Source organism: Salvelinus sp. IW2-2015, linkage group LG20 (genome assembly GCF_002910315.2).
Source record: "Salvelinus sp. IW2-2015 linkage group LG20, ASM291031v2, whole genome shotgun sequence".
Lineage (NCBI taxonomy): Eukaryota > Metazoa > Chordata > Actinopteri > Salmoniformes > Salmonidae > Salvelinus > Salvelinus sp. IW2-2015.
Genome location: NC_036860.1, coordinates 1,639,121 through 1,667,061, shown reverse-complemented (window position 1 = coordinate 1,667,061; position 27,941 = coordinate 1,639,121). Strand labels below are relative to the sequence as shown.

At 43.1% G+C, this 27,941-nt stretch overlaps 2 protein-coding genes across 4 annotated transcripts; one reads left to right on the top strand and one right to left on the bottom strand.

Moving 5' to 3' along the window:
• Positions 1–169: 169 nt before the first annotated feature.
• LOC111980556 (next to BRCA1 gene 1 protein) lies at positions 170–12,249 on the bottom strand. Of its 3 annotated transcripts, none has more exons than XM_024011351.3 (19): positions 11,996–12,249; positions 9,587–9,649; positions 9,468–9,486; positions 9,336–9,358; positions 8,991–9,176; positions 7,775–7,852; positions 7,426–7,622; positions 6,970–7,095; positions 6,484–6,687; positions 6,119–6,278; positions 5,679–5,948; positions 5,322–5,529; positions 4,909–5,196; positions 4,654–4,815; positions 4,122–4,539; positions 3,918–4,000; positions 3,455–3,530; positions 3,180–3,276; positions 170–2,959 (listed from the first exon to the last, which is right to left on the bottom strand). In XM_024011351.3, exons 1-19 carry the CDS (start codon positions 12,095–12,097, stop codon positions 2,786–2,788), a joined length of 2,934 nt encoding a protein of 977 aa, XP_023867119.1. In that variant the 5' UTR covers positions 12,098–12,249; the 3' UTR covers positions 170–2,785. The 3 variants fall into 3 exon arrangements, 2 of the variants coding, with proteins under 2 accessions (XP_023867119.1, XP_024003511.1); XM_024147743.2 differs by lacking the exon at positions 11,996–12,249 and adding an exon at positions 10,044–10,099; XR_002879483.3 differs by having other exon boundaries at positions 2,873–2,959; positions 3,432–3,530.
• A 191-nt stretch (positions 12,250–12,440) lies between these two features.
• Positions 12,441–18,119, top strand: LOC111980562 (proteasome activator complex subunit 3). Its single transcript, XM_024011364.3, has 11 exons — positions 12,441–12,593; positions 13,162–13,194; positions 13,368–13,430; positions 14,701–14,805; positions 15,513–15,567; positions 15,814–15,929; positions 16,069–16,137; positions 16,300–16,367; positions 16,476–16,530; positions 16,616–16,702; positions 16,823–18,119. Exons 1-11 carry the CDS (start codon positions 12,549–12,551, stop codon positions 16,901–16,903), a joined length of 777 nt encoding a protein of 258 aa, XP_023867132.1. The 5' UTR covers positions 12,441–12,548; the 3' UTR covers positions 16,904–18,119.
• The last annotated feature ends 9,822 nt before the right edge of the window (positions 18,120–27,941 follow it).

The window sequence follows — 27,941 nt, the reverse complement described above, 5'->3', positions numbered from 1 at the left end:
ATTTCTGCATAGTGCATCTTTAATAGGTTGCCTACTCAATGTTTTTTTAAACAGTCAAATAAATACATTGATTCCTGGTTATGTTTTTGTGTATGTGATCATTTCAAATATTTTTTATTTAGCCTTATTCAAAAAAGAAGTGACATCTAAGTGTAGTGACTTTTATTAGAGACAGATATTTGTACATCACAGGTAGCCTATGTCTTTTAATGGCCTGGAAACCCAACATTGAATTGCATTGAATMCTAGGTAGGCAGAAATGAGCTTTTGAATCTCTACAAGCCAGAATGTTGAATAAAATTGTTTTTACGTACTTTAACCGGTTGTCTGTGTGGTTGGTCCTTTTGGTGGAAGGAATGTGAGACAATATCCACAGAAAAGTAGAATTACATTAAGATTTCTATCACCTGAAGCGTGCGCAAAACCATGTAAACACGTGCARGAGCTCGGCAAGTAATGCATGTATTTTTATCATGTGTGCATGCCGGTAAAGTACATTAAAATATCATTTTATTCAACATTCTGGCTTGTAGAGGTCGTGAGTATAAACTTTTCCTGATTCAAATGCTAAATTCTGCCCGACCTAGAATTCAATGCAATTCAACGTCAGGGTTCCAGGCAAGTCTTTTAAGTGCAACACAGAAAGAGTTCAGACAAACTGCACATTATCCCTCCCCAAAAACCTTTTGGAGTTCTCATTCTTCACCCTCTATGAAAATATCCTGCCCATATATGGAAGGTATGAATGTTTCAAGTACATGTATGGAGAAATCTATGAAGCACACTGTTTCTGACCTTCATTAACCTGCCATAATTTATGACATATAGTTTTCCACTATGGCCAAAGCTTACTTTTACATTTTAATTCAAAAGACCACAATCCTTATTGTCCTTGAATTCCGTTTCTCCTTGACACCCTAAAAGTTGACTCATAAGTGGCAATAAATCAGATACCATCACCTGGTAGGACTGTACATTTTAGTCATTTAGCAGACACATCCTTTGGTAAGACAAACCCTAAGAACCATTAAGACTATACTATACCAAAATAGTACTAATGATTTTTACCAATATCCATTTGCTACATTATGACTGGCCACTAAGTGTTAATTCTTTTTCACAATGCTCACAACCCTGTCAAGTTCCCCTTAGTGTACAAGACTTAAGCAAACCTTTCCAGTATCTTTTCTTCAAATATAAACATATTAGAACAGTGGAAATTCAAGCACAATGACGTGAGAAAGCTTCAACCAGAAGAACACAGGCAAATCTTCCTTTACATTTCCAAAACAGCCCTCAAGCAATCAACTCTAAAACAAAAACTCTTTTAACAACAAAGATGACCTCCTAGGATTACCTGAAACACGTTAGCATTTCCATATTGGAAAATAATAAAAGCATTTCAAACTTGTTACATAAAACTTGAAAACTGAAATCAAGCAGTGAAAGAACTTGACGTATATTTTTTTTAAAGAATGATACCAAGTGTAAAAAATGATACCAAGTTTAAAGAATGATACCAAGTGTAAAAAATTATACCAAGTTTAAAGAATGATACCAAGTGGAACGAGTCAATGCTTTTGATATATCATGATCACCAGGCCCCCTGTATGGTTCTGAAAATAACCCCCCTCCCTCAGGACAATATAGAGCAGATTGAAGACATTTTGTAAAGGAGGTTCATTCATTTCTTGATAAATAAAATCCCTTCAACAGGATCTTAAAAATGATTACGTCCTTCACTTCTTGAGCAGCTAGTCTTTTGGGTTTGCATCAATATTTGTCTTCCACGTGCAACAAAAAAACATTTGTATATTATATTTACATGATTATTTTTAAACCCAAATATACTCCTAGTTAAGAATGGTGATTAAATAACCCTCTCAAAATGGAATTAAATGGACTGCATCAATGTAATGGTCCTCATTTCAAAAATACTTAATGTGTACACCATTACGCACAAATATCCATAGCATGTTGTCAGCCATGGCACGACATCACAGAAAGTAGGGGAATGATTATCTTGAATCAATAAGACACATCATATGTCTACAGTACGCTGATACTTTGAACAGTTAAGCTGAGAAAGGTTTAAGCATGTGGGTGTGTGTGTGTTTAATTGCTGTGATCTGAAAGAAGCATAGCATTCTCCAACACTGACAGTCATTCACGCTTGGAACGAGGACCTGACGTGTCCACTATTCAAACACTCTATGAAGGTGATTAACGTCATACAATGTTGACTATTGCCACAGCTTATCATATCGTAAGACCTATATGGTTCTGGCTCTGTGATAAATATTACACCCAACACCCCTTCAGCTAAACTTACACATACTGTAACTCTTGTTGAATATACCTGGTCTATGGCTGCATATTCAGCCTGTATTCCAATCTATGACTTCAAGGGTGAGTATACTGTTTAACAGGAATGGCTTGGCGATAGCAACTTGTGATATGTTTGCCATTTGTTACCACAGCAATGAAGGTGTTCTCCTGGAAAGAGTAGCCCACCTCATCCACCCCCCTTCAGTCTCCCCCTTTCCTATGCAAAAGCCAACAGGCAGAAACGGCCATGTTAAATTAATCTACATACATACATACTGTAGCTATTTGATAGTCTAAATATCCCAAAGTCCGTGGGAATGTCTCTAGGTCATAATCAGGATATCTCCTGTCAACTTGGTCCAAATCTAAAAAGAGTAAGAAGAGACAAGAGGTCAAGGCATCAGAGGTTAAACCCATGACACCACCCCAGCTCCTCCTCCTCCTCCTGCCTCTCTCCTCAGTAGCGGGTGGAGTACCAGTCATTGTCGGTCATCTGGACCAGTTCATTGACCACGTCCAGCAGGTTGTAGTTGTGTTTCTTCAGCAGCCGCTGGTTGAGAGGCCGGTCACCAAAGCCCATCTCCACCAGCACCCCCATCATGGTGTCCTGGGTGGCTCCATCCACTGGGGGCTGCAGGAAGGACAGCATACTGTTTAAAATACACCTCCTAGATACTAACTTGACTCTGATAGTSAGTAATGACATGCTAAAGTAGCCTTACAATGGTGGCATTCCAGTTCGATGTCTCAACCACCATGTTAATATGATAGAGCAATCTTCTGAGATTGCAAAAAGGATGACCTTGAATGCAATCATTAACAGCACTGTAGGAAGTGAATGGAGGACTGACCTGCACTGGGCCAGGCTGCCCAGTGAACAGAGCCTTGTAGGCGGATGCTGCGACAGACAGGGCTCCCTTTACCAGGCCTCCAGTGATGCCTGGGTGCCTAGAAGGAACAAGACCGACAGAGAGGGCCAGGGAGTGAGTCTTACTGACACCATTTTGTTTCTGGTCAGCCAACACTAATATCATTAAATTGACGTTCCACTTTAACAATCTCTTTAACAAGACATCTCAGAAAATATTAGCATCTGAACTGACTGAGTTGCACATCAGGGTCCCACCTAGGGTCTTCGGAGTTGTCTTCTGAGTCACCAGAAGCAGATGGGCTGTCTGGTTGGCTGTCTGGCTGCTTGGAACCTTTCAGACACAACCACAGAGATGACTGGTTGGTTATGTTCTGGGATAAGGATATACCGGTATGCTCATATGGATAAGTTGTAGAGCTCAAGAGGGGAGTGTATAGAAGGTGCTCTTTGACAAGAATGACTCCAAGCAGACCTCTACTCCATAGCCATTGATCTAGTGCTTAGTACTTGTGTTTGTTAGAACCAAGCAGACATTGTACTTTGGATATTACCGCTGAATGATCAGACAGCAAAAAGGCACTGCAGCAAGCAGAAAACATTATTACTGTTAGGGCATTGTCGTCAGTTAGGCCCAACTGCCTTCATGAGACGAGCAAAAACGCTGTTTCCTTTAGTTGCTAGAACTACTGTTCAGTATGTGACCGTGTGTGTTCCTTACCATCCTCTGACTCTCCCTGCTGGTAGACCTCAGTCCTGTCCAGGGACTCTGCTGCTGCCTCGGTCTGATCATTGCTGTCTAGGCTGAAGACAACACCAACAATATATGTCTACATTTTGGAACATCTCAGCAATTTAGCACTGTCAAAATGTGTAATAGCACTGGAAACCTATTTCCAAGCACTGCTGGCCCATGGTTTCTCACCTGAGTGTAAGAGCTGAGTTGAGCCGAGGGGGTGCCACCACCACAGGGGTTAGGGGCACGGCGTCCAACGTCTGGGAGGTGCACAGCATATCGTTGGCGCTGCTGGAGCCTGAAACTGTCTCTTCTGCTTCATCTTGCTCCCCCTCGGGAGTGGTACGGCCCTGGCGGTCGGGGTCTGTGGGTGTGTCGGGGGCGTCGCCAGGCTGGGAGAGGGCGGAGCTGTACATGGACTCTCCCAGGGGGCGGCTGGTGTCGAAGCAGTCAGGGAGGATGATGATGTAATCCTCGGATGAGGCCGAGGAGGAACGGCTGCGGGCGCCCCTGTTCCCCTCTGTCAACTCTCCTTTATCTTCGCCCTTGTCTTTGTCCCCTCTGGCGTCCATGCAGATGCTCTCGATGTCTGACTCCAGTCCCTCATCTGCAAACGGTCAAACTATTTAATTGTTGTTTTTTAGGGCCCAGATTTGAGCTCAAGTGGTATTTATCAACCAATCAACTCATTGAAAACAGGTGGATAAGTTGGGCCAATCACCTGGCATCATCAGCTCTGGTATAGCCAGCTGGGGTGGTGCTAGGGCTGGGGCCACGGGGGATATGTCCCGGGTTTTCTCGGACCTCACCTCCAAACGCTTCTCAACACCTTTCCCTTTAAGAGAAGAGGAGGCGGAGCCACCTTGGGCTGCTGGGCGGACCACTGTGAAGATCAGGGAAAGGAATTTTGGTTACACAATGTTATGGTCCTGGTATTAACATAGGCTTCATATGGAACTAATTAATAAAAACTCACCTTTGACGGGGCAGTTCCCATGCAGGGGTGTATGGTCTGGGGCCTCCTCCAGTGTGAGCGAGCGCATCACCGTCTCACACACAAACTGAGTCCCGCTCATATCCTCCTCTCCCTCCTCCTGGGCTGGAACCCGGCCCCCCTCCGCCCCTGGCCCCAGGCCCTGAGACGGCTGGATGCTTGTGACTCCCTGGGCCTGATGGGCCTCTGCTTCCTCCTGGATCAACCGCAGGGTGGGCTTCTCCTGCAGGGGACCGTCATGTTGCAATGGGGATATGCACGGGGTCATATCTGTGTGGAAGAGACAGAGAGAATGAGAGAGAAATTCAGAAAAGGAGACGGAGAGACCCTAAGTGCAGTCAACTGATTAGGAACACCCTGCAGATTTAGCATGTGAATAGCAATGGAAGGCTTACCTGCTGGGGTGTTGTTGGGCACGCTCTCTAGTTCCTGAACAATGTTGATGTCCAGCAGCTCAAAGGAGAGTAAGTCCTGGGCTGTGAGCAAGTCCACAGAGGGAATGTAGTATTCTCGTTCGTCTTGGTCCACTGACATGAGTGCTTGATCCCTAGAGGCTACAGCACAAGACTTCCCACCCTTATCTGTGGAGAGGGGGTTCTTCCCCTGTAGAGCACCAGCAGAAAATATATGTTACCCAGACAGAATACATACTTAAATGAGATTACTACCATCTTTTCCAGAGAACTACAGCATTGTATAGCAGTTTGGGATTGGCCACTGAGAACCAAAGTCAAGCGGGTGGGTGGACTTGCCTGTGGGGTGACGCAGGGCGACACCAGCACGCCATCTGCCATCACGGCTGCAGGCGCCAGGGGGTCCACCACAATGCTGCACCAGACGCGAGGGCCAAACTGCTCCCCACCGTGTGCCAGACGCCAATGGGAGGTGTATGAGCCGTCCAGGGCCGGGGCGCATAGTGCCACACTTACCACGCCCACCTGACCTGGCTGCAGGAAAGGCACAGCCACCTCACGCCAGCGGTCGCCCGACGCCACCGCCAGATTCCCCCACATGAACTTCAGCTAAGAAGGAGATGGGGGTAGAGAGAGCGAGGGGGGGGGGAGAAAGGTATAACATTGACAGTCTAGCTCTCATCGTCGTGTCCTTTCTTTCTGCTAAGATTACTGTGGCTGTCAATGGTAACCTCAGATAATGTGCATATCCCAGGTGCATCCTCATCCCATAATAGTACCTTGGTTTCAGTGCTCCAGCTCACGCTGCCAGTGTTTCTCATCTTCCAGTACTTGATGAACTTGGTGCCCGGGCGAAGACGAGTCCCATCAGGCAGGTTCTCGTCCAGGAACAGGGCCGTCATGGCTGGCACCACCAGAGGGCAGGGCCGCTTGGGACGCCTGGGGGACAAAGCGCCAAAATACACTATTAAACCACAGAACATCTCTCTCCAAAGCACAACTCTCTTTGTCTTTCCCTCCTTTTGACAGCAGTCTAACTAGAGACAAGACCTGTGCCTCTCACTGATTTGAGCTCAAGATACACTGAATACCAAGCCGTATCTACTTTCATCTAATTTTTGTGAACTGTCCCTTTAAGACGTACTCCGGGCTGTTGGCCTGGGTGGCCCTGGGTTGGAGCAGGACGGGGGAGGAGCTCCCGTCTCCGGCGGCACTCCACTGCAGGCCCCTCCTTTCCATCTTCAGCTGCTTCCTGATCTCCTTTACCTCCGCCTTCAGCTGACGCTTCTCAGCCTTCAGACGCTGCTTCTCCGCCTTACGGAAGCTCCGGTCCCCTCGCCGGTAGAACCTGGGGACGAGGTAGGGAAGGGGAGAATGCAAGGGTTTCTGATTGGCCATCATAGGACAGATACAGTTCTGACAACTTTCTGATGACAATGATCATTGTAGGATTGAAAATTACAAARACAAAACAACCCCKAAAATMGAGAGTAATTTCTCATATCAAACCATAGCAGCCCCAWAAACAAMAATTAATTAACATTGGCACCCCATAAGCATTAAATGAGGTTCCAAAAACGGAATATATGTAACTGTTACAATATGTAATATTTTCCAACCCTGGTCTTACCTGCTYTGGTCTGGGGCTGGTGAGCCGTGCTCAGGGATGGAGAGGGGTGTTCTGGCTCTCACCAGGTTGTGGCTGGGGTCATGGGAGAAGCTGCAGGGCTCACACAGTGTGCAGGACGTACACACACTGGGAAAAAGAAACCAGACATTCAGGGAGCGGCACACCAAACAAAGGGCCTTCTGATTATTTTAAACTGATCGTCTTAGGTTTCGCATACTGAAGAAATGGAAGTGACAACTGATCGAAGGAATACGTTTGTTTTGGAGCAACACAATGTATGTTGGAGGCACTAAATTAAAAGTATGTGGGAGTAGGCTATTTACAAAAACATGTAAGAAAATATCTGATTACATTGGTGTTTATTTACCTTAACTCACATTTTAACTAATTCACATTTGTCAATGTCCTCCCTAGTCTCTCTCTGAGCCACCTCTCTTCTCCTCCTCCCCTTCTCACCTGCACTGGTATCCTCCCCCAGCGGTCTGGCCCCGGCAGCTGCTGCAGGCAGGGGTGGAACTAGGACCCCCAGGCAGGGTGGAGGAGGTCACCTCAGGGATCTGGGCCTCAGCRCCAATGGGCTTGTGGATGCAGCACTGGCCCGAGAACTCCCTACAGATCTTCTCCACTGCCTCCCTCACTACTTGGTCTTTGAACTGGATGACAAGAGTTTGGGTTACTGGTTAGCTTAATTTCATCTATAAAATATACACATACAACCATATAAATGTCAAGGTTAAGTGGTATGATTCTAAATAGTACATTCATTGAKYATAAAACCACAGTAATTTCCAAGTCATCTCCTCACCTTCTCCATGTAAGATGTAAACCATGCTGGAGGTGTCTTATCTTCCTCTTTGGTCCCCTTTAGTTCTTTCATGATCACCTTGGAAACCAAAGTAGAAACACATCGGTGAGAAATCAGACAATTAAGCCATATTTATTTTAGGACATGCAATGACTTAGTTTGGTCTTTACTTGTATTAAATGAATACCTAATGACACAAAAGCTCATTCAATTTGAAAGAATTAGCTATATAAAGTAATAGTGCTGAGCAATTAGTACTTCGAGGTCGATTCGATTATAAAAACAACATTAAATACACTATGCATTATGTGGGTTGAATGCTGTAACACAGACTAAAGCAATTAATAAAAATCCCATGAAGGTAATGACTGCCCATTAATGCTTATCAACCATCATTTATTCACCGAACTTTAATAAAATATTTCAGTTGTTGTGTATATTACATTTGTTTTATTTGATTACTTTATTATTTCATTTCAAGTCATCTCTATAGAGCTGCTGCCTATGCAGTCTGACAAAATCTAAAAATGTAGTTCTTGAAAGTAAATAAGGCATACTTTTATGACTGCTAAATAGCAACTACCACTCACTTAGATCGTGTATTTTCTGGTAGAGGTACCTCACAAAGCAACAGTTGTTCTCTATATCACCTCACGCAATGGATTATGGTCATTGTAGTTAATTACCACATTGTATGCGCTAAACTATGTAGAATATGGGCCATTCGGAATCTTCAACTCCCTTCTACAGCACACAGTTCAGGCTGGATCTAATTTATCACTAGAGAAACTGTGAGATGTGCGCATTGAGCGAAATGGAAGTGCACAAACGAATGAAATGGAATTCAAATAAATAAAACCTTTTTTTTGTACCTTTATTTAATTAGGCAAGTCAGTTAAGAACAAATTCTTATATTACAATGACGGCCTACCCCGGCCAAACCCGGACGACACTGGGCCAATTGTGCGCCGCCCTATGGGACTCACGATCACGGCCAGTTGTGATACAGCCCGGGATCGAACCTGGGTCTGTAGTGATGCCTCTAACACTGCGAGGCTGTGCCTTGGACCGCTGCACCACTCGGTCCCTATAATTTAACCAACATCGGTCAATTAGTTGTTTAAAAACCGAAACATAACCAAAATGTTGGTTAATCGCTCAGCACTATTAAGTAGGAAGTATACAGTAGTGTGRATATCTATAGCTCTGTCCTTACCATGCCCTGTTCGGGGACAGCAGCCTGGACCTTCCGGCTCACCACTTGAGCCAGGGTTGGYCAGTGCTGTGGGGGACGGAACCCTRTCTTGGGCTCCCCTCCACTGGCCTTGGCCGGCACYCGCYTGGGCTGACCCCTMGTCTCATACACATTCATGTGCAYCCGGTTCCCTTGCCTGGATGCACTCTGATGAAATCAACAMAGAGGAATGATGGTTAATGTATTGCTTTGTTACTTGAAGGCGTATTTTGGATCCTGCRTCAGGTAACAGTTCCACTTCACTTGAAKCTTTTGTCATCATAAGGCCTAAGCAGGGACAGGAGTCAGATTTAAGTTACCACCTACCTTTAATGCCTCCTCATACTCCACTAGAAGAGGAAAAATATAATTATTGGACATGTTACATTGAACAACTAACTAATATTATATTTGGTACAAAACATAACACAATATTATGTTTGGTGCTTTACTACTCACTTTGGCTGTTTATGGATACCTGAAACACAAAACGGAAATGTATTGCAACAACATTGTAATAGCATTATATTACCATTCCCAACAAATGAACATTGCCGTAACTCTTTGCTCTCACTCACCTCCTCATTCTCCTCATCAAAATAAGTAACTTGTAGATTACACAGGCCAAAGGACCTTTTCACCTGTAGACAAAAGACACAATCTATAAACTAACCAGTGTATTACATGATTTAGCAAGCTGTTTCTCAGACAAAGGACAAGCGCCTCCAAATGACATAAAAGTGATCATTTCAAGGAGAGCCAAAAATCAATAATGTTATCACGGCTATATTTATGCTATGCCGTAGTATCCCATATTTGCTAATTGAATGAACAATCAGGGCTATGATGTAGCATATGATGCCTGAAAGGAAAATAGACTGGTCTCCTTGAAGGCAATGCCATGGCAACATGGAGACACAATGGCAATTTCAATGAGGATGAACTCCGTGACTGGTGACTGGACAGCGGGGTGACAATGGAGTCTGAGCTTGCTGCTGCCAGGAGAGTCAGAGGAAAACAGTCTCATAAGCTCACCTTATAGGAAAAACAACAACTGGCATCCACCATTCACCTTGCACTCACATTAAGATTTCCCATTTTACTGTGGGAAGAGAGAGAATTCAGCCCATTGCAAGATATTTTATTGGCTTGCTTTGAAAAGTGACACATCTTGGCATAAGGGGACGTTATCAGATGAGGTGGCTTGGCTCAAATGTTTATTTTGACATCATATGGCAGGGCTGTCAAACCCTGGAGTGAGAGGCGGAAGCCTCAAGTATCATAAGCCAGACTCGCCCTCGAATCAATACCCCCCACATACTGACGTCAAATAGAGTACAGTACTAACATGAACCAAGCTATCATAGGCAAGTAATATGTTCTGTTATTGTATTCATGAAAAGGAAATGAGAACCACAGAGAACTAGCAACATTAACTGTAGCATGCAGTGTAGCCCTCCATCTCAATAGGCTGACTGTTGTCAATAAAGTGTCACTGGGGTAAATATGAATTAATCCCAAAATGATGCAACTGAATAATAGATGATAATGGGGCATTTCATTTTTTTTTTATTTAACCTTTATTTAACTAGGCAAGTCAGTTAAGAACAAATTATTATTTACAATGATGGCCTACCAAAAGGCCTCCTGCGGGGATGGGGCTGGGATTATTTAATTGTTTTATTTTAAAATATAGGACAAAACACACATCAAGACAAGACAACACAACACTACATAAAGAGAGACCTAAGACAACAACATAGCATGGCAGCAACACATGACAACATAGCATGGTAGCAATACAACATGACAACATGGTAGCAGCACAAAACAGGGTACAAACATTATTGGGCACAGACAATAGCACAAAGGGCAAGAAGGTAGAGACAACAATACATCACGCAAAGCAGCCACAAACGTCAGTAAGATTGTCCATGTTTAGATAGACTACAAGCAGAACCTATTTTGACAGCCACGGCTTCAAGCGCTCATATCAAGAATGTCACTGGTCTTCCTTACTGTTGTTGTTACCATTGACATGTCACATGTCATATGGAACGAACTGCAACAACAACAACAAAAAATTCACTAAAGCTGGAGACTCTTACTTACCTCCCTCACTAGCTTTAAGCACCAGCTGTCAGAGCAGCTCACAGATCACTGCACCTGTACATAGCTCATCTGTAAATAGCCCATCCAATCAACCTCATCCCCATACTGTATTTATTTATTTATCTTGCTCCTTTGCACCCCAGTATCTCTACTTGCACATTCATCTTCTGCACATTCTACCATTCCAGTGTTTAATTGCTATATTGTAATTACTTTGCCACCATGGCCTATTTATTGCCTTACCTCTCTTATCCTACCTCATTTGCACATACTGTATATCGCTTTTTCTACTGTATTATTGATTGCATGTTTGTTTATTCCATGTGTAACTCTGTGTTGTTGTATTTGTCTAACTGCTTTGCTTTATCTTGGCCAGGTCGCAGTTGCAAATGAGAACTTGTTCTCAACTGGCCTACCTGGTTAAATAAAGGTGAAATAAAAATGTATACTCATCTACGTGGATGCCCTCTGCAGGGCAGGCAACAAATTCATGTCTAATGTATCTTCAGCTAAATATAGGCCTATTGTAATATATACACTTTTATAAATAGCAGCGCCTCTTATTTTAGCATTGCTCGATATTATGTTGTTGCGACTGGGATGTTGTTGTAGTACTGATATTCTGTTCGTTTAGATCGCTAGCTGCTGTAACTACTAGCTAACATTAGGCCCTAATTGTTCAATACTGGATTGTCATAGCTAGAACAATGTTCTCAACTACAGGGTATCAATAATTTATACAAGGTATACAACATTTAGCAAATAAGCGGCCGGCGATCGATGGTTGATAGCTTTAGTTTCAGTAACAGCCTACCGTAAAGGTATGCCAAGATGAATGCTGCTATGAAAACACCAGCGTCGTTATCCTTGCTTACCATGGCCTCCATTGACTCCCAACTCTTCGTCTCCGAACCTGACAGGAGAAAATTCTTCGCATTCCCCCTGAAATTCACCTTCAAATTGATGTAGAAGTCCATTGCTCCTTGTTTCTATGAATTAAAACATATCAAGGAAAACCAAAATTAATCACTATTGCCGAGATAAATACAGATAGCCTGCCTTTATGGTATGTGACTTATCCGGATGAGGCGTCTTTTCTGTTTACATCATCAGCTATGTAAACACACCCATATGATCACGTGACAGAAACGCATATTTTAATCAATGCTGCGCAAAAATAAACACGGACACACCGTTAATGTAACACACGGACGTAACTTTTTTTAATCAATATATAATCTTGTATTTTAAAATAATCCACGAGAAAAATAGCTAGTGATACTTTTTTTTGGTCCACGTGGTTGTTTTACGAGTCGCATCTTTTCTACGTCATAACTTGATTTCGAAGCAGTGTGCGGCAAAAGCAACAACGAGCCACTTAAAACCGTTTTTTTTGTTTATATCAGTTAATTTGATTTATTTCAAATTATGTCTTCAAAAGGCATTAAGGTAGACAATGACCTCAAAACAAAGGTAATGTTTTCACAATTACTTTGACGCAGAAGTTGAATAATTGAGAATGCTTGCCAGGCCTAGCTAGGGAGGTTAGCTACATTMTGCTCATTGCTTATAGTAGCTAMCTACGTTATTAGCACAGCACAACATCATCTATGAATGTTCAATTAGAAAATCTGAGCTCAGTCAAGTGGTGTTGTTTATCTATCCTGTTGAGACTGGACAGTACTGATTTGTTTGTTTGTCTACGGTATCCCGCATCACACACGCGGGCTGTCTTTTTCTGCAGAAATGGCAACGTTAGCTAGTAACGTTACGTTAGTAACTAAATATTTCCCACTTCATCTGCTGTAACACTACCAGTTCTTGGGGAGAGCGATAACATTAGCATATGTACACATTTAACTAGATAGGTCGCCTGCTAGCTACAGATAAAGACACGACGGGGAAAAAAGTATTGTGGTAAGGACAGCTGCTTCCATCAAATGACACGTGGTGTGATTGTACTGTCATTCAACATGGTTTTTCTTTCACATGTCATAAGATGTGTTCGAAAAGGGTTATTATTATTATTATTTTCTCATAGGTTGACGCCTTCAGAGAGCGGATCACGGGTGAGGTGAGTATCAACATTATGTCAACATGTTCTTATTTTAGACTTTTGATGGTCCTAGTCTTCTATTTCACAAATTTAACCAACAACCACAAATAACTGTTTGGAGGCATCATGTATATACTGATGCTGGTAGACACGTGATCATTGATTTAAAAAATAACTTTGTTCTTTACTAGGCTGAAAACCTGGTCGCAGACTTTTTCCCCAAAAAGTTGCTGGAACTTGACAGCTTTCTGAAGGTAATTCATATTCTAATAACAGGGATTCTATTGTTGTACTTTTCATTGTCAAAATAGAATCTAGGTTAATGCAGAGCATTCTGTCGTGATACGTTGCCCTTGTTGTCCTGGCACCACCCTTGTTGTCCTGGCAGTGTGGTGCCACGGCAACAACCTCTCCCTCATCAGCAAGGCAAAGGAGCTGATCATGGACTACATGAAAGGAGGGCCGAGCACGCCTCCATCGACGTGGCTGTAGTGGAGCGGGTTGAGAGCCTGAAGTTCCTGTGTCCATATCACTAATTAACATGGTCCACACTAGAGCTGGAACGATAAACCGAAAATTATCAACACCAATCACAAGAATTTTGTTGATATCAATCATTACGATAAGTAGCCTATACTAGAGAAATTTGAAGTTAAATACATTTGCTAATATGGGTGATTGTTAATGGGACAGTTGATGACTACAACCATCAAACCAGTAGTAGATAATAAAAAATAAACTGTACTGCATATTGTTATAACTTATCGTTATTGCATCAATTCAGGCAATTTATTGTGCTATGGATTTTTGTCCATATCACCCAGCTCTACTCCACACACACCAACACATTCGTGAGGAAGGCATGACAACGCCTCTTCCCCATTTAGGAGGCTGAAAATATTTGGCATGGACCCTCGGATACTCAAAGTTCTACAGCTGCACTATTGAGAGCATCTTGGCTGGCTGCCTCACTGCTTGGTATGGCAACGGCTTGGCATCCGACCGCAAGCACTGGGTCGTACGCATTACCTTTCAGGGCCTCGATACCAGGCGGTGTCAGAGGAAGGCCCTAAAAACTGTCAAGTACTCCAGCCACCCAAGTCAGACTGTTCTCTCAGCTACCGCACGGCAATCGGTACTGATGTACCAAGTCTGGAACCAACAGGACCCTGAACAGATTCTACCACCAAGCCATAAGATTGTTAAATAGTTAACCAAATAGCTACCTGGACTATATGCATTGAACCTTTTGCACTCTCTTTTATTATTATCTATCTGGTTGCCTAGTCACTTTACCCCTACGTATATGTACATATCTACCTCAATTACCTCGTACCACTGCACATCGAGTCAGTATAGCCACGTTATTGTTACTCATTGTGTAATTATTCCATGTGGTATTATTTTTCAATTTCTCTCTGCATTTTTGGGAAGGGTCCCTAAGCATTTCACTGTTAGTCTACACCTGTCGTTTACAAAGCATGTGACAAATACACTTTGATTTGATTTCTTCATCCTTTCCAGGAGCCCATTTTGAATGTCGCAGACCTGAAAGAGATCCACTCAGAGATAAACGTCAAAGTACCCGACCCAATCATTCTAAACAATAGCCATGATGGAGTAGATGTGGTAAGTTCATGGATTCTCATTTGCATCAAATCAGTATCATGAAAGTGTATACATTCAATACCAAACATGATTTTGTCAATTACATGTTTAATTTTTTTATTTAACTAGGCAAGTCAGTTAAATATGATTTTCTTTCTTACAACGGCGGCCTAGTGGGTTAACTGCCTTGTTCAGGGGCAGAATGACAGATTTTTACCTTGTCAGCTCAGGGATTCATTCTAGCAACCTTTCGGTTACTGGCCCAATGCTCTAACCACTAGGCTACCTGCCGCCCCCATTGTTACAGGTAACACACCTGATTTAGCTAATCAGATCTTGATTTGAAGACTATAAAAAGTAGAATCAGGTGTGTTACTGCTTGGCTGGAACAAAGACCTGCAACCACAGTTAGCTAGCATTTGTTTATATTGGCGCTGCCTAACAACTTCATTAGTCTGATCACAAGGGTATGTTCCACATCTGAAAAGAGACTACCCTGAACAAAGTGGAGGATAGCCAACACCAGTAGTCTCTCACTCACTTTAACATAACACTGTGAAGGAATGTTAATGAGACATAAACAGAATGGCTCATTGACTCTCAGCAGGTCACTGTGCTCAAAGCACATGTCCATTACTGTTCGAGGTAGAAAAATGTGGAACCCCTTTGATCAAGGGAGACCTGTAACAGAAGTAATGCCTATGTTAACCCGAGGTTAATGTTTATAGCAAAATTCCAGAAAACGGAAAATTGAAGATGGACTAGATGATGATAACTGTCAAGGTAAACCCGACTGCCTGTTGTCATGCCATTTAATACTTGCATAATAATTCTGATGGCATTGTTGTACTGTAAAATACGCTTGTTGATATCTCTTAATGTCTGTCAATGCCGACTTATGCCAGAACCATTCATCTTCAATACATTTCTTGATAGAAGAGAATAGTAGACTGCACTTGACTGATTTGCAGTATTCTATATTAGCTAGAAGCTGCTTGGATGTTTGACCTCTCAATCCCACCTCTCTAGATGGCCCCAAGGTGTTTGCCATGCCAGGGGGGATGATAAAAAGCAACGGCCAGCTGGTGGACCTGATCGAAAGAGTCAAGCCAGAAATAAGAACCCTCATAGAGAAATGCAACACAGTATGTACCCACAAACACAGCCATTTTTCTTTGAGGGATTTATTTGATTGCTTTTTGAGGCCTCTCCCACTCTGAATTGCTTAGTGGAGATCTACTGTTAAGAAATGACTGTCTCATCTGTATGTCTCCTCACTCTCAGGTCAAAATGTGGGTCCAGCTCTTAATCCCCAGAATAGAGGATGGTAACAACTTTGGTGTATCCATCCAGGTATTATACTTTCCCATCAATATGAGTGCAGAGACATGCACATTCACATGTCTAGCTTCTGGTCTACTTTTCCAAACATGAACAAATCTCCAACACTAGGGGGCAGTACTTGCGCTGTTTTGCCTTTCTGTCAGATGATGCTGACCTTGTTTCTGTTTACAGGAGGAAACTGTTGCTGAGCTCAGGACTGTGGAAGGAGAGGCAGCCTCTTACCTGGACCAAATTTCCAGGTATGCCACAGTATACACTACCTTGTGTGTTTTTATTTACTTCACAAAAATCCCTTATGACTCTATAAAACGGTTCCTTGGACTGTCTCAAACATTTGTTTTCAACAGGTATTACATCACCAGAGCGAAGCTAGTCTCAAAAATTACAAAGTACCCTCATGTGGTAAGTGTTAACTGCACATTGTTTACATCCACATCCAATCTGCTGCCCTGAGTCCTCTCGTTGTTGACCATCTGTCTGTCTGCAGGAGGACTACCAGCGCACGGTGACTGAAATAGACGAGAAGGAATACATCAGCCTCAAGATCATTGTGTCAGAGCTGAGGAATCAATATGTGAGCAATACATGTACACCGTTCTGGCTCTGTTCAACAATGTATCAATGTTATGTTAGCCTGTCATGTTCTGGTGCAGATATTTGTTTACCGTAATAACCAAACCCCATCCGCTTGCAGGTGACATTACATGACATGATCCTGAAAAARATAGAGAAGATCAAGAGGCCACGAAGCAGCAACAATGAAGCCCTCTACTGAACACTCCACTTCTCCGTATCCTCTTCTCACCAACTCCTAGTAACAGCCACATTGGCAGCATTTAAATAGGCAGCACAATTCTGATATTTTTCCCCGCTAATTGGTCTTCTGACCAATCAGATAAGCTCTGAAAAGATCTGATGTGATTGGTCAAAAGACCAATTAATTAGTGGAACAAGGCTCCAAACTGGGTTGCCTGTGTGAATGCAGCCATTGACTGTAACAGGGGCTTTGTTCTGGACTATTATCATCAATTCCCTCAAGGTGGACTTTGAAATTACCTCCTTAGACATGTTCTGAAACATCCATGTTTCCAGGGCTTGTGAGAAGGTTGTACCTTGATTATGGATTTTTCTCCATGTCGACCAATCAAGCAGGCTTGAACTGAACTCAAACATGGCCGGCCTCCACAAGGTTGGTAGGTCAGATGAAACTTTGTGTCCTTGTCTGTGTGCTTGTAGTGTGTATGTCTTGCCTGGAAACCGCCATGGGAGTTTCACAGGTATACTTTGTCTGTTTTATCTTCAGTTTTGTTTTTAAGGAATTATTTTTAGGATTCTGAAGTGCTTGCTGGTAACTATAATTAGCTGTATGTTGAGATTGTCAAGGTGAGTGTGTGGGAATGCTCAATCTGCATTTTAGACATAGTGTAGCTTGCAGTCCTGTCAGTTATTTTTATTTATTTTTTACTTAAGGGACTACTCACAAGTACATTGTGAAGGACTATGGTCTGTTTCCAGCACAATATGTAATGTCCATCCACTCTGATATTGGAGTTTCAATTGTGTTAAAAGCCAGATCTAATGTTCTCATATCCAGATGCTACGTGATGAGAGAAATGTCTTTACTGTTTCTCTCCCTTAATTGTAATTTTGTTTTAAGAATAAATATTTTTACGTAATACAAATTCTTGAGAATGACATGGTTTCTCACCTATTGTATATGCTGCAACTGTTGGTGTGTCTCAGAGCTTGTGTAGTTGAATTCAAGCCTTGCTGTGAAAATTATTAACCTCAGGATGAGGGGGGCAAAATACTTCATAATAGCTAGGTTTCTATCTAATTTGTAACAGATATTCATACAAATGTGATCAAATCTGCATTAAAAAAAAATGCATTTCCCCACCAGAGGTGTTTCCATCAGACACTTTTTTTGTGGATAAAAGGCTGTGTGATGAAGTTTCATGTACTGAATAAAGGTCAGTGTTTCCATGGCATTTTCCGCTCTACCGATAGTTTTGTCACGCAGTGTTGCGATAAATGGCAAATTTGCCCAATCTGGTTCGCATGGTCTCTAGACAAGTTTGCTGATAGTGTACACTGGATAGGTTAGGTTATATGATAAGAGCAAGATAACTTGTTAATTGGCAACTAAGCACCGATCATGTCACTAGCATACAAATGAAGAGCCTCAATTTTATTGGAAAGGAGCATCAAGTTCATCACTGTGCACTTTCAGCACCCTGTAGTGTAGACAACTGCATGCTTTACCAAGTTGCAGTGGGAGGACCACACAACATAGCAAATGTGTGACTGCAAATTTACCTCAACGTGATGATTATTCTATCAAATTGCGTAAGAAATTATTTCCACCGCAATTTGTCGCACAATTCATTTTACCGACACAAAGATCCCACCATGTCGTACAAAGAAATTGTAAACATTTACAAAATTGTAAGGACATCCTGTTTCTATCACACTTGTCGTGATGTATTTTTATACGGCAGGCCTTTACTCACATAAAAACTTGATGGTTATAGGGTAACTAATCTGCTACAGCGGTATTCAACTCTTACCCTAAGAGGTCTGGAGCCTGCTGMTTTTCTGTTCTACTTGATCATTAATTGCACCCACCTGGTGTCCCTGATTAGAGGGGAACAATGGAAGAAAAGGGGAAAAAAAGCATTGGCATTGGCTTCAAGGTCCAGAGTTGAGTTTGAGTGCACTACACTATGCACTCGAGTAGTGGTGGTATAGAGATGGGGAAGTGCACCCAAGAGGTAATGTATAACAGGCTAAATAAGGGGAAATAATCTAGAATTGGCTGCTGGTTGTTCAAGGGCAGGGTTGTGTAGGTTACTTTCTAAATGTAATCTGTTAAGTAATGTAAATTTGGGATTACACAAACTCAGTAACGTAGTATGATTAATTTCAGTTTCTTATGGATTACTTTCCCCTTGAGGCATTAGAAGAGGAAAAGGACACATCAAACGCATTTGGTGTGTCATCATTGTGGTCTCTGACTTGTGGTTAGACACACTCAGGTGGAACAAATTTAAACTTGAGCATCGGTGTACACATCACTGACAAACTGAAATGGTCCACCCACACAGACAGTGTGGTGAAGAAGGTGTGACAGCGCCTCTTCAACCTCAGGAGGCTAAAGAAATTTGGCTTAACACATAAAACCCTCACAAACTTTTATAGATGCACAATTGAGCGCATCTTGTCAGGCTGTATCACCGCCCACAACCGCAAAGCTCTCCAGAGGGTGGTGCGGTCTGCCAAACGCATTACCGGGGGCAAACTTCCCACCCTGGACACCTACAGCACCCGATGCCATAGGAAGGTCAAAAAGATCATCAAGGACACCAACCACCCGAGCCACTGCCTGTTCACCCCGCTATCATCRAGAAGGCGAGGTCCGTACAGGTGCATCAAAGCTGGGACCGAGAGACTGAAAAACAGCTTCTATCTCAAGGCCATCAGACTGCTAAACAGCCATCACTAGCACATCAGAGGTGGCTGCCTATAGACACAGATTAGGAATCACTGGCCACTTTAACAATGTTCCATATCTAGCATTACTCATCTCATATGCATAAACTGCACTCCACAATATTCTACGGTATCTTAGCTTAGTCACTTTTAAATTGTGTTTACATATTGAATAACCCATTTCATATGCATATACTGTATTGTATTCTATATTACACCACTGTTAAACAGCAATCTCCAGCACACCAGAGGCTGCTGCCTATAGACAGATTAGGAATCACTGGCCACTTTTTGGAAATGAAACACTAGCCACTTTAATAATGTCTCCATATCTTGCATTACTCATCTCATATGTATAAACTGTACTCTATACTATGCCACAGTATCTTAGTCCAATGCTGCTCTGACATATATGTGTATATATATGTTCTTAATACATTCCTTACTTAGATTTACATGTATTTTGGATATATGTGGTGAAACTGTTAGATATTACGTGTTAGATATTACTACACTGTCGGAGCTGGAAGCACAAGCATTTCGCTACACCCGCAATAACATCTGCTAAACACGTGTATGTGACCAATAAAATTCGATTTTAAGTAATAATCTCATTTTTTTAAAGTATCTAACCTGTTTACAATATTTTTGCTGGTTAAATAACTGATTAGTTATTTTTTTTGTAATCTGTTTTTTTTAATAACTCCCCAACCCTGGTCACGGGTGTGATATGAAATGTTTGTATATAGTGAGAGTTTAGAGAGACATTGAGTCGTTGGCACATGACATACTGTATAAAGAACAGTGGTTGTGCATTAGTGCCAGCTGAGAAGTAGTGTGCTCTTATATTTGATACAGTTGGTTCTTAAAGGTAAGCCTTGTCAGTGTGGTGTCGGGGTTACATCTGATCCTGACCTAAACACTGGTCCAATACATCCAATACAGCTGTAAATGCAATCCTTTGATGTGAATGTTGTTAATGAACTCTTAAAGGGAATGGTTGGTGTGGCTGGTCATCACAGATAAAATGTGCACCTCTCACAATATATACAACTGACAATCGTTCCTTTACCGCTTTCTTCAGACCTCCCCTGCAAAATGGTCGCTCAAGGAATGTATTCGTTAGTCAAATAGATATTATTAGTCCTTGGCATTGCCTCAGTGATGGGGAACATTGTTCTAGAATGGCTTAATACGAGAGATGTGACAGCAGTGCAACAATTCCCTGCTCAACCTCTCCACCCTATAAGGGGTGAACACAATGAGCGCAGCGTTGTTTTTTCTGACCTATTCGCTGAGGAATATCGTCAAGTACGCGACCACATGGGCACAATTCCAGGCTTAAACATTTTGTATGATCCACAAACTATGCCTTTTGATTACTTTAATCGACTTTTCTCTGCCAAAGAAAGTGGATACGCTGCTCTACCTGGATGACAATGGACCCAAGCCGGTGAGAGAGCCGAGGAGGGAGGTTTTCTATGGCACCATTGGATACAGTAAAGACAGTGGTGGCAAAGTACCCAATTGTCATACTTGAGTAAAAGTATAGATACTGTACCTTAATGGAAAATGACCCAAGGAAAAGTGAAAGTCACCCAGTAAAATACTACTTGAGTTAAAGTCTAAAAGTACTTGGTTTTAAATATAATTAAGTATCGAAAGTAAATGTAATTGCTAAAATATACGTAAGTATCAATCATAAATCATTTTACATTCCTTATATTAAGCAACCCAGACTGCACCGTTTTTTTTTTTTTTAATTTACGGATAGCCAGGGGCACACAGCCCTGGAGTGTTTGTGTTTAGTGTTTGTGTTTAGAGTCCGCCAGGGATGTTCTCTTGAGAAGTGCGTGAATTGTACCACTTTCCTGTTCTGCTTAGCATTCAAAATGTAACGAGTACTTTTGGATGTCAGGGAAAATGTAGAGTAAAAAGTACATGATTTTCTTTAGGAATATAGTGAAGTAAAAGTTGTCAAATACCCACCAAAAAAACGACTTAAGTAGTACTTTAACGTATTTTTACTGAATTACATTACACCACTGATTAAATAATATTTGGTGGGACCTCTTCTCAACCCTACTTTCCATCGAGATGTCACGTTTGAGAGGTATAAAACCGAGTTACCCGCCAATTTACACTGGGGAGTACACACTTTCAATCTCAATTGTTTATTTAGTTATTTTCAGGGTTTGGTAAATTGCTAAATTAGAATTTTGGTGTTGAGCCCCTTGCCTCTTTCGAGATTATGCCTCGTGGAGTCAAGTCAGGGACAAAGGGTTCTGTCGTAATTATGAGGGGTTGTATGTTCACCCTATAGGATTTGAATTTCAACTCAATCACGAGAGCACAAATCCGTTTCAATGGCGTGTGATGAAGTTGCTTGTGATGAAGCCGGTACTTCAATAGTGTGCTAGATCTTAAACAACAACATGACGCTGGGACAGGCTCTCAACTATATTATGTTCAAGGTAAACGCCTCAGTGTCAAAACTAATAATGTCATATACACCACATGACACTACATGACAAAATCATGGGTATTAATATGGAGTTGGTCCCCTTTGCTGCTATAACAGCCTCCACTCTTCTGGGAAGGCTTTCCATTAGATGCTGGAACATTGCAGCAGGGACTTTCTTCCATTCAGAGCATTAGTGAGGTCGGGCACAGATGTTGGGTGATTAGGCCTGGCTCGCAGTTGGCGTTCCAATTCATCCCAAAGGTGTTCGATGGGGTTGAGGTCAGGGTTCTGTGCAGACAAGTCAAGTTCTTCCACACTGATCTCAACAAACCATTTCTATATGGACTTCGCTTTGTGCACAGGGAAATTGTCATGCTGAAACAGAAAAAGGCCTTCCCCAAACTGTTGCCACAAAGTTGGAAGCACAGAATCGTCTAGAATGTCATTGCATGCTGTCGTGTTTAGATTTCCCTTGACTGGAACTAAGGGAACTAGCACGAACCATGGAAAAACAGCCTCCACCAAACTTTACAGTCGGCACTATGCATTCGGGCACGTAGCTTTCTCCTGGCATCCGTCAAACCCAGATTCATCCGTCAGACTGCCAGATGGTGAAGCGTGATTCATCACGCCAGAGAGCGCGTTTCCACTGCTCCAGAGTCCAATGGTGGCAAGCTTTACGCCACTCCAGCCGATGCTTGGCATTGCGCATGGTGATCATAATCTTGGTGCGGCTGCACGACCATGGAAACCCATTTCATGAAGCTCCCGACGAACAGTTATTGTGCTGACGTTGCCTCCAGAGGCAGTTTGGAACTCGGAAGTGACTGTTGAAACCGAGGCAGTCCTGTTCTTTGAACTTGTGTGGCCTACCACTTCGCACCTGAGCTGTTGTTGCTCCTAGTTGTTTCCACTTCACAATAACGGCACTTACAGTTGACCGGGGAAGCTTTAGCAGGGCAGAAATCTGACAAACAGACTTGTTGGAAAGGTGGCATCCTATGATGGCGGCACGTTGAAAGTCACTGAGCTCTTCAGTAAGGCCAGTCTACTGTTTGTCTAAGGCAATTGCATGGCTGTGTGCTCAATTACACCTGTCAGCAACGGGTGTGGCTGAAATAGCCAAATCCACTTATTGTCCACATACTTATATATAGTGTATCAAACCGCCTAGTGAAGCAAATTTTTATGAAATTTGTGCTTTTTAGTCTTTTTACATTTTAACTATTTATTTTCATGTCCCTGGTCTCTACTAACAGGAATGGTGCAATATTTATGCCTCACCAACTGCCTTTTATCCCATATCTTTGGTGACTGAATTGAGTTTTCTCACAGCCCTCTGAGTGGTCAAAATTAGTGCCACTACTGATGCAGGAGGGCTAGGGCAGTTGACCAATCAGGTTCAAGTGAAGATTTTTTCTAAATCGACTGTTAGTACATGCTCTACCAGCCGGTTGATAATATGGTTAAAGGGATAAAAATCTGTGTGCGCAGGCCAATTATTTAATTGGGAACATTTTGAACTGGGAACATTTTCATTTTCACCCTGTTAGAAATTTTACAACATGACGTCACAATCAGAACGATTGGGAACTATCTCACTTTGGGAATATCTTTACATGACACCGTGGCCTACACCTTAAGCTACTTTAATTCAATTGATTGGACATGACTTGGAAAGGCATACACCTGTCTATATAAGGTCCCATAGTTGACAGTGCATGTCAGAGCAAAAACCAAGCCATGAGGTCGAAGGAATTGTCCGTAGAGCTCCGAGACAAGATTGTATCAAGGCACAGATCTGGGGAAGGGRACCAAAACATTTCTGCAGCATTGAAGGTCCCCAAAAACATAGTGGCCTCCATCATTCTTAAATGGAAGAYGTTTGGAACCCCCAATACTCTTCCTAGAGCTGGCCGCCCGGCCAAACTGAGCAATCGGGGGAGAAGGGCCTTGGTCAGGGAGATGACCAAGAACCCGACCAAAATCCGGCACTCCACCAATCACACCGCTAAGGTAGATTTGCCAGATGGAAGCCACTCCTCAGTAAAAGGCACATGACAGCCCGCTTGGAATTTGCCAAAAGGCACCTAAAGACTCTCAGAACATGAGAAACCAGATTCTCTGGTCTGATGTAACCGAGATTGAGCTCTTTGACCTGAATGCCAAGCGTCACGTCTGACGGAAACCTGGCTCCATCCGTAAGGTAATGCTGATGGTGGCAACATCATGCTGTGTCAACGTTTTTCAGCGGCAGGGACTAGGAGACTAGTCGGGATCAAGCCAAAGATGAATGGAGCAAAGTACAGAGAGATTGATGAAAACRTGCTCCAGAGCACTCAGGACCTCAGACTGGGGGCGAAGGATCACCTTCCAACAGGACAACGACCCTAAACACACAGCCAAGACAACGCAGGAGTAGCTTTGGGACAAGTCTCTGAATGTCCTTGAGTGGCCCAACCAGAGCCAGACTTGAACCTGATTGAGCATCTCTGGAGAGACCTGAAAATAACAGTGCAGAAACACTCCCCATCCAACCCGACAGAGCTTGAGAGGATCTGCAGAGAAGGATTGGAGAAGCTCCCCAAATACAGGTGTGCCAAGCTTGTAGCGTCAAACCCAAGAAGACTCGGTGCTGTAATTGCTGCCAAAGGTGCTTCAACAAAGTACTGAGTAAAGGGTCTGAATACTTATGTAAATGTGATATTTCAGGGTTTCTTTTTAAACCTGTTTTTGCTTTGTCATTCTGGGGTATTGTGTGTATATTGATGAGGGGTAAAAAAACATTTTAATACATTTTAGAATAACGTAACAAAATGTGGAAAAAGTCAAAGGGTCAGAATACTTTTCAAAGGCACTGTGTCATACATTCCCATAACTGTTCCAGCATACTGCTGTGTAAACTCACCTTGGTCTCCAGAGCAAATACAGTTCAGTCTGTTGATGTAGTAAATAAGTAGATAATCTACTGTTTTTTTACATTTTAGCCATTTAGCAGACACTCTTATCCAGAGCAATTAGGGTTTAGTGCATTGCTCAGGAGCACATCGACAGATTTTTCACCGAGTTGACACAGGGATTCGAGCCAGCAACCTTTCAGTTACTGGTCCAATACTCTTAACCACTATGCTACCTGAAACATGTTTAAATTGCCAACAAATGAAATGATACACCACCTCCCTGCATCATTTGTTTTGGCAGTAAGAGTGTAGCTAGTTACTTCCAAATACATTCCATGAATATCACAATTAATTGATCCAGATGTTTAAGTCAACACTTTATTGGTTTCTGATGCAGCTGGAATCATTCAGACACTTGTCAGTGCATTTGCAAAAAATATTATCAATTTATTTAATCAAACTCACATATATACATAAACTCAGCAAAAAAAAGAAGTCCTCTCACTGTCAACTGTGTTTATTTTCAGCAAACTTAACGTGTAAATATTTGTTTGAAAAAAACTAGATTCAACAACTGAGACATAAACTGAACAAGTTCCACAGACATGTGACCAGCAAAAATGGAATAATGTGTGTGTGGGGGTCAAAATCAAAAGTAACAGACAGTGTCTGGTGTGGCCACCAGCTGCGTTATGTGCTGCACTGCATCTCCTCCTCATTGACTGCTCCAGATTTGCCAGTTCTTACTGTGAGATGTTACCCCACTCTTCCACCAAGGCACCTGCAAGTTCCCGGACATTTCTGGGGGGAATGGCCCTAGCCCTCACCCTCCGATCCAACAGGTCCCAGATGTGCTCAATGGGATTGAGATCTGGGCTCTTCGCTGGCCATGGCAGAACACTGACATTCCTATCTTGTAGGAAATCACGTACAGAACGAGTAGTATGGCTGGTGGCATTGTCATTCTGGAGGGTCATGTCAGGATGAGCCTGTAGGAAGGGTACCACATGAGGGAGGAGGATGTCTTCCCTGTAATGCACAGCCCCAGACCATGATGGACCCTCCACCTCCAAATCGATCCCGCTCCAGAGTACAGGCCTTGGTGTAATGCTCATTCCTTCGACGATAAACGCAAATCCGACCATCACCCCATGTGAGCCAAAACCGCGACTCGTCAGTGAAGAGCACTTTTTACCGGTCCTGTCTGGTCCAGCGACGGTGGGTTTGTGCCCATWGGCGACGTTGTTGCCGGTGATGTCTGGTGAGGACCTGCCTTACAACAGGCCTACAAGCCATCAGTCCAGCCTCTCTCAGCCTATTGCGGACAGTTTGAGCACTGATGCAGGGCATTCCTGGTGTAACTCGGGCAGTTGTTGTTGCCATCCTGTACCTGTCCCGCAGGTGTGATGTTCGGATGTACCGATCCTATGCAGGTGTTGTTACACATGGTCTGCCACTGCGAGGATGATCAGCTGTCCGTCCTGTCTCCCTGTAGCGCTGTCTTAGGCGTCTCACAGTACGGACATTGCCATTTATTGCCCTGTCCATATCTGCAGTCCTAATGCCTCCTTGCAGCATGCCTAAGGCATGTTCACGCAGATGAGCAGGGACCCTGGGCATCTTCCTTTTGGTGTTTTTCAGTCTCCGTAGAAAGGCCTCTTTAGTGTCCTAAGTTTTCATAATTGTGACCTTAATTGCCTACCGCCTGTAAGCTGTTAGTGTCTTAATGACCGTTCTACAGGTGCATGTTGTTTATGGTTCATTGAACAAGTATGGGAAACAGTGTTTAACCCCTTTACAATGAAAATATATTAAGTTAATTCATAACAATCCAAATAACTTTGAAAGACGGTCCTGAAAAGGGAACGTTTCTTTTTTTGCTGAGTTTATGTACAAGAACTAGCAATATTTATACCACAATGCAGTTGTGACCATGCTAGGCATTCCATATTATACTACAACATCACAATTTGAATGTTGTGTTGGTGGAGTGTTCCAGGCATGGTCCTTAATGTTCTTCCGCTGGTGAACCTTGTCTTGTGTTTGTAACGGCTTTCTTCCTGGGATGAAGGAGAGGACCAAAATGCAGCGCAGTTAGTGTTCAACATGTTTAAAAAAACAAATATGATTCTCAATCAGGGACACTGATTGACAGCTGCCTCTGAGAACCATATTAGGCTGAACACAGAAACAGACAAACAAGACACAACATAGAATGCCCACCCCAACTCACGCCCTGACCATACTAAACAAATACAAAAACAAGGGAAAACAGGTCAGGAACGTGACAGAACCCCCCCTCAAGGTGCGAACTCCGGGCGCACCCCTAAAACTCAAGGGGAGGGTCTGGGTGGGCATCTGTCCGCGGTGGCGGTTCCGGCGCAGGACGAGGACACCACTCCACCATTGTCTTTGTCCCCCTCCTTAGCGTCCTTTGAGTGGCGACCCTCGCCCCCGACCCTGGTCTAGGGACCTTCCCAAAGGTCCCTCCTAAATAGAGGAGATAACTCAGGACAGAGAGGTAGCTCAGGACAGAGAGGTAGCTCAGGACAGAGAGGTAGCTCAGGACAGAGAGGTAGCTCAGGACAGAGAGGTAGCTCAGGACAGAGTTCCCATTAACTCCTTCACTGTCTCTGGCGTGCGTCACCTCCAATTCCGCCTGATGACGGCTCTTACGGTAGCAGGGGGAGTTGGGCTCAGGTCTGACATCCTTGACTCGCACCACTCCCCGTGTGCCTCCCCAGAATTTTTGGGGCTGCCTCTCGGGCCTCGCGCCGCTACTGCCAGTGCTAGGCCATAGCATAGTCCATCTCGCCTTCTGCTGGCTCCAGGCTTTCTTTGGGGCGGCGATATTCCCTTGGCTCTGCCCAGGGTCTTTGTCCGTCTAATTCGTCCTCTCCCATAGTCCATTCCTCAAATAGTGCAGCTCTCCTGCTGCTGCTGCGCTAGGCTGTGCA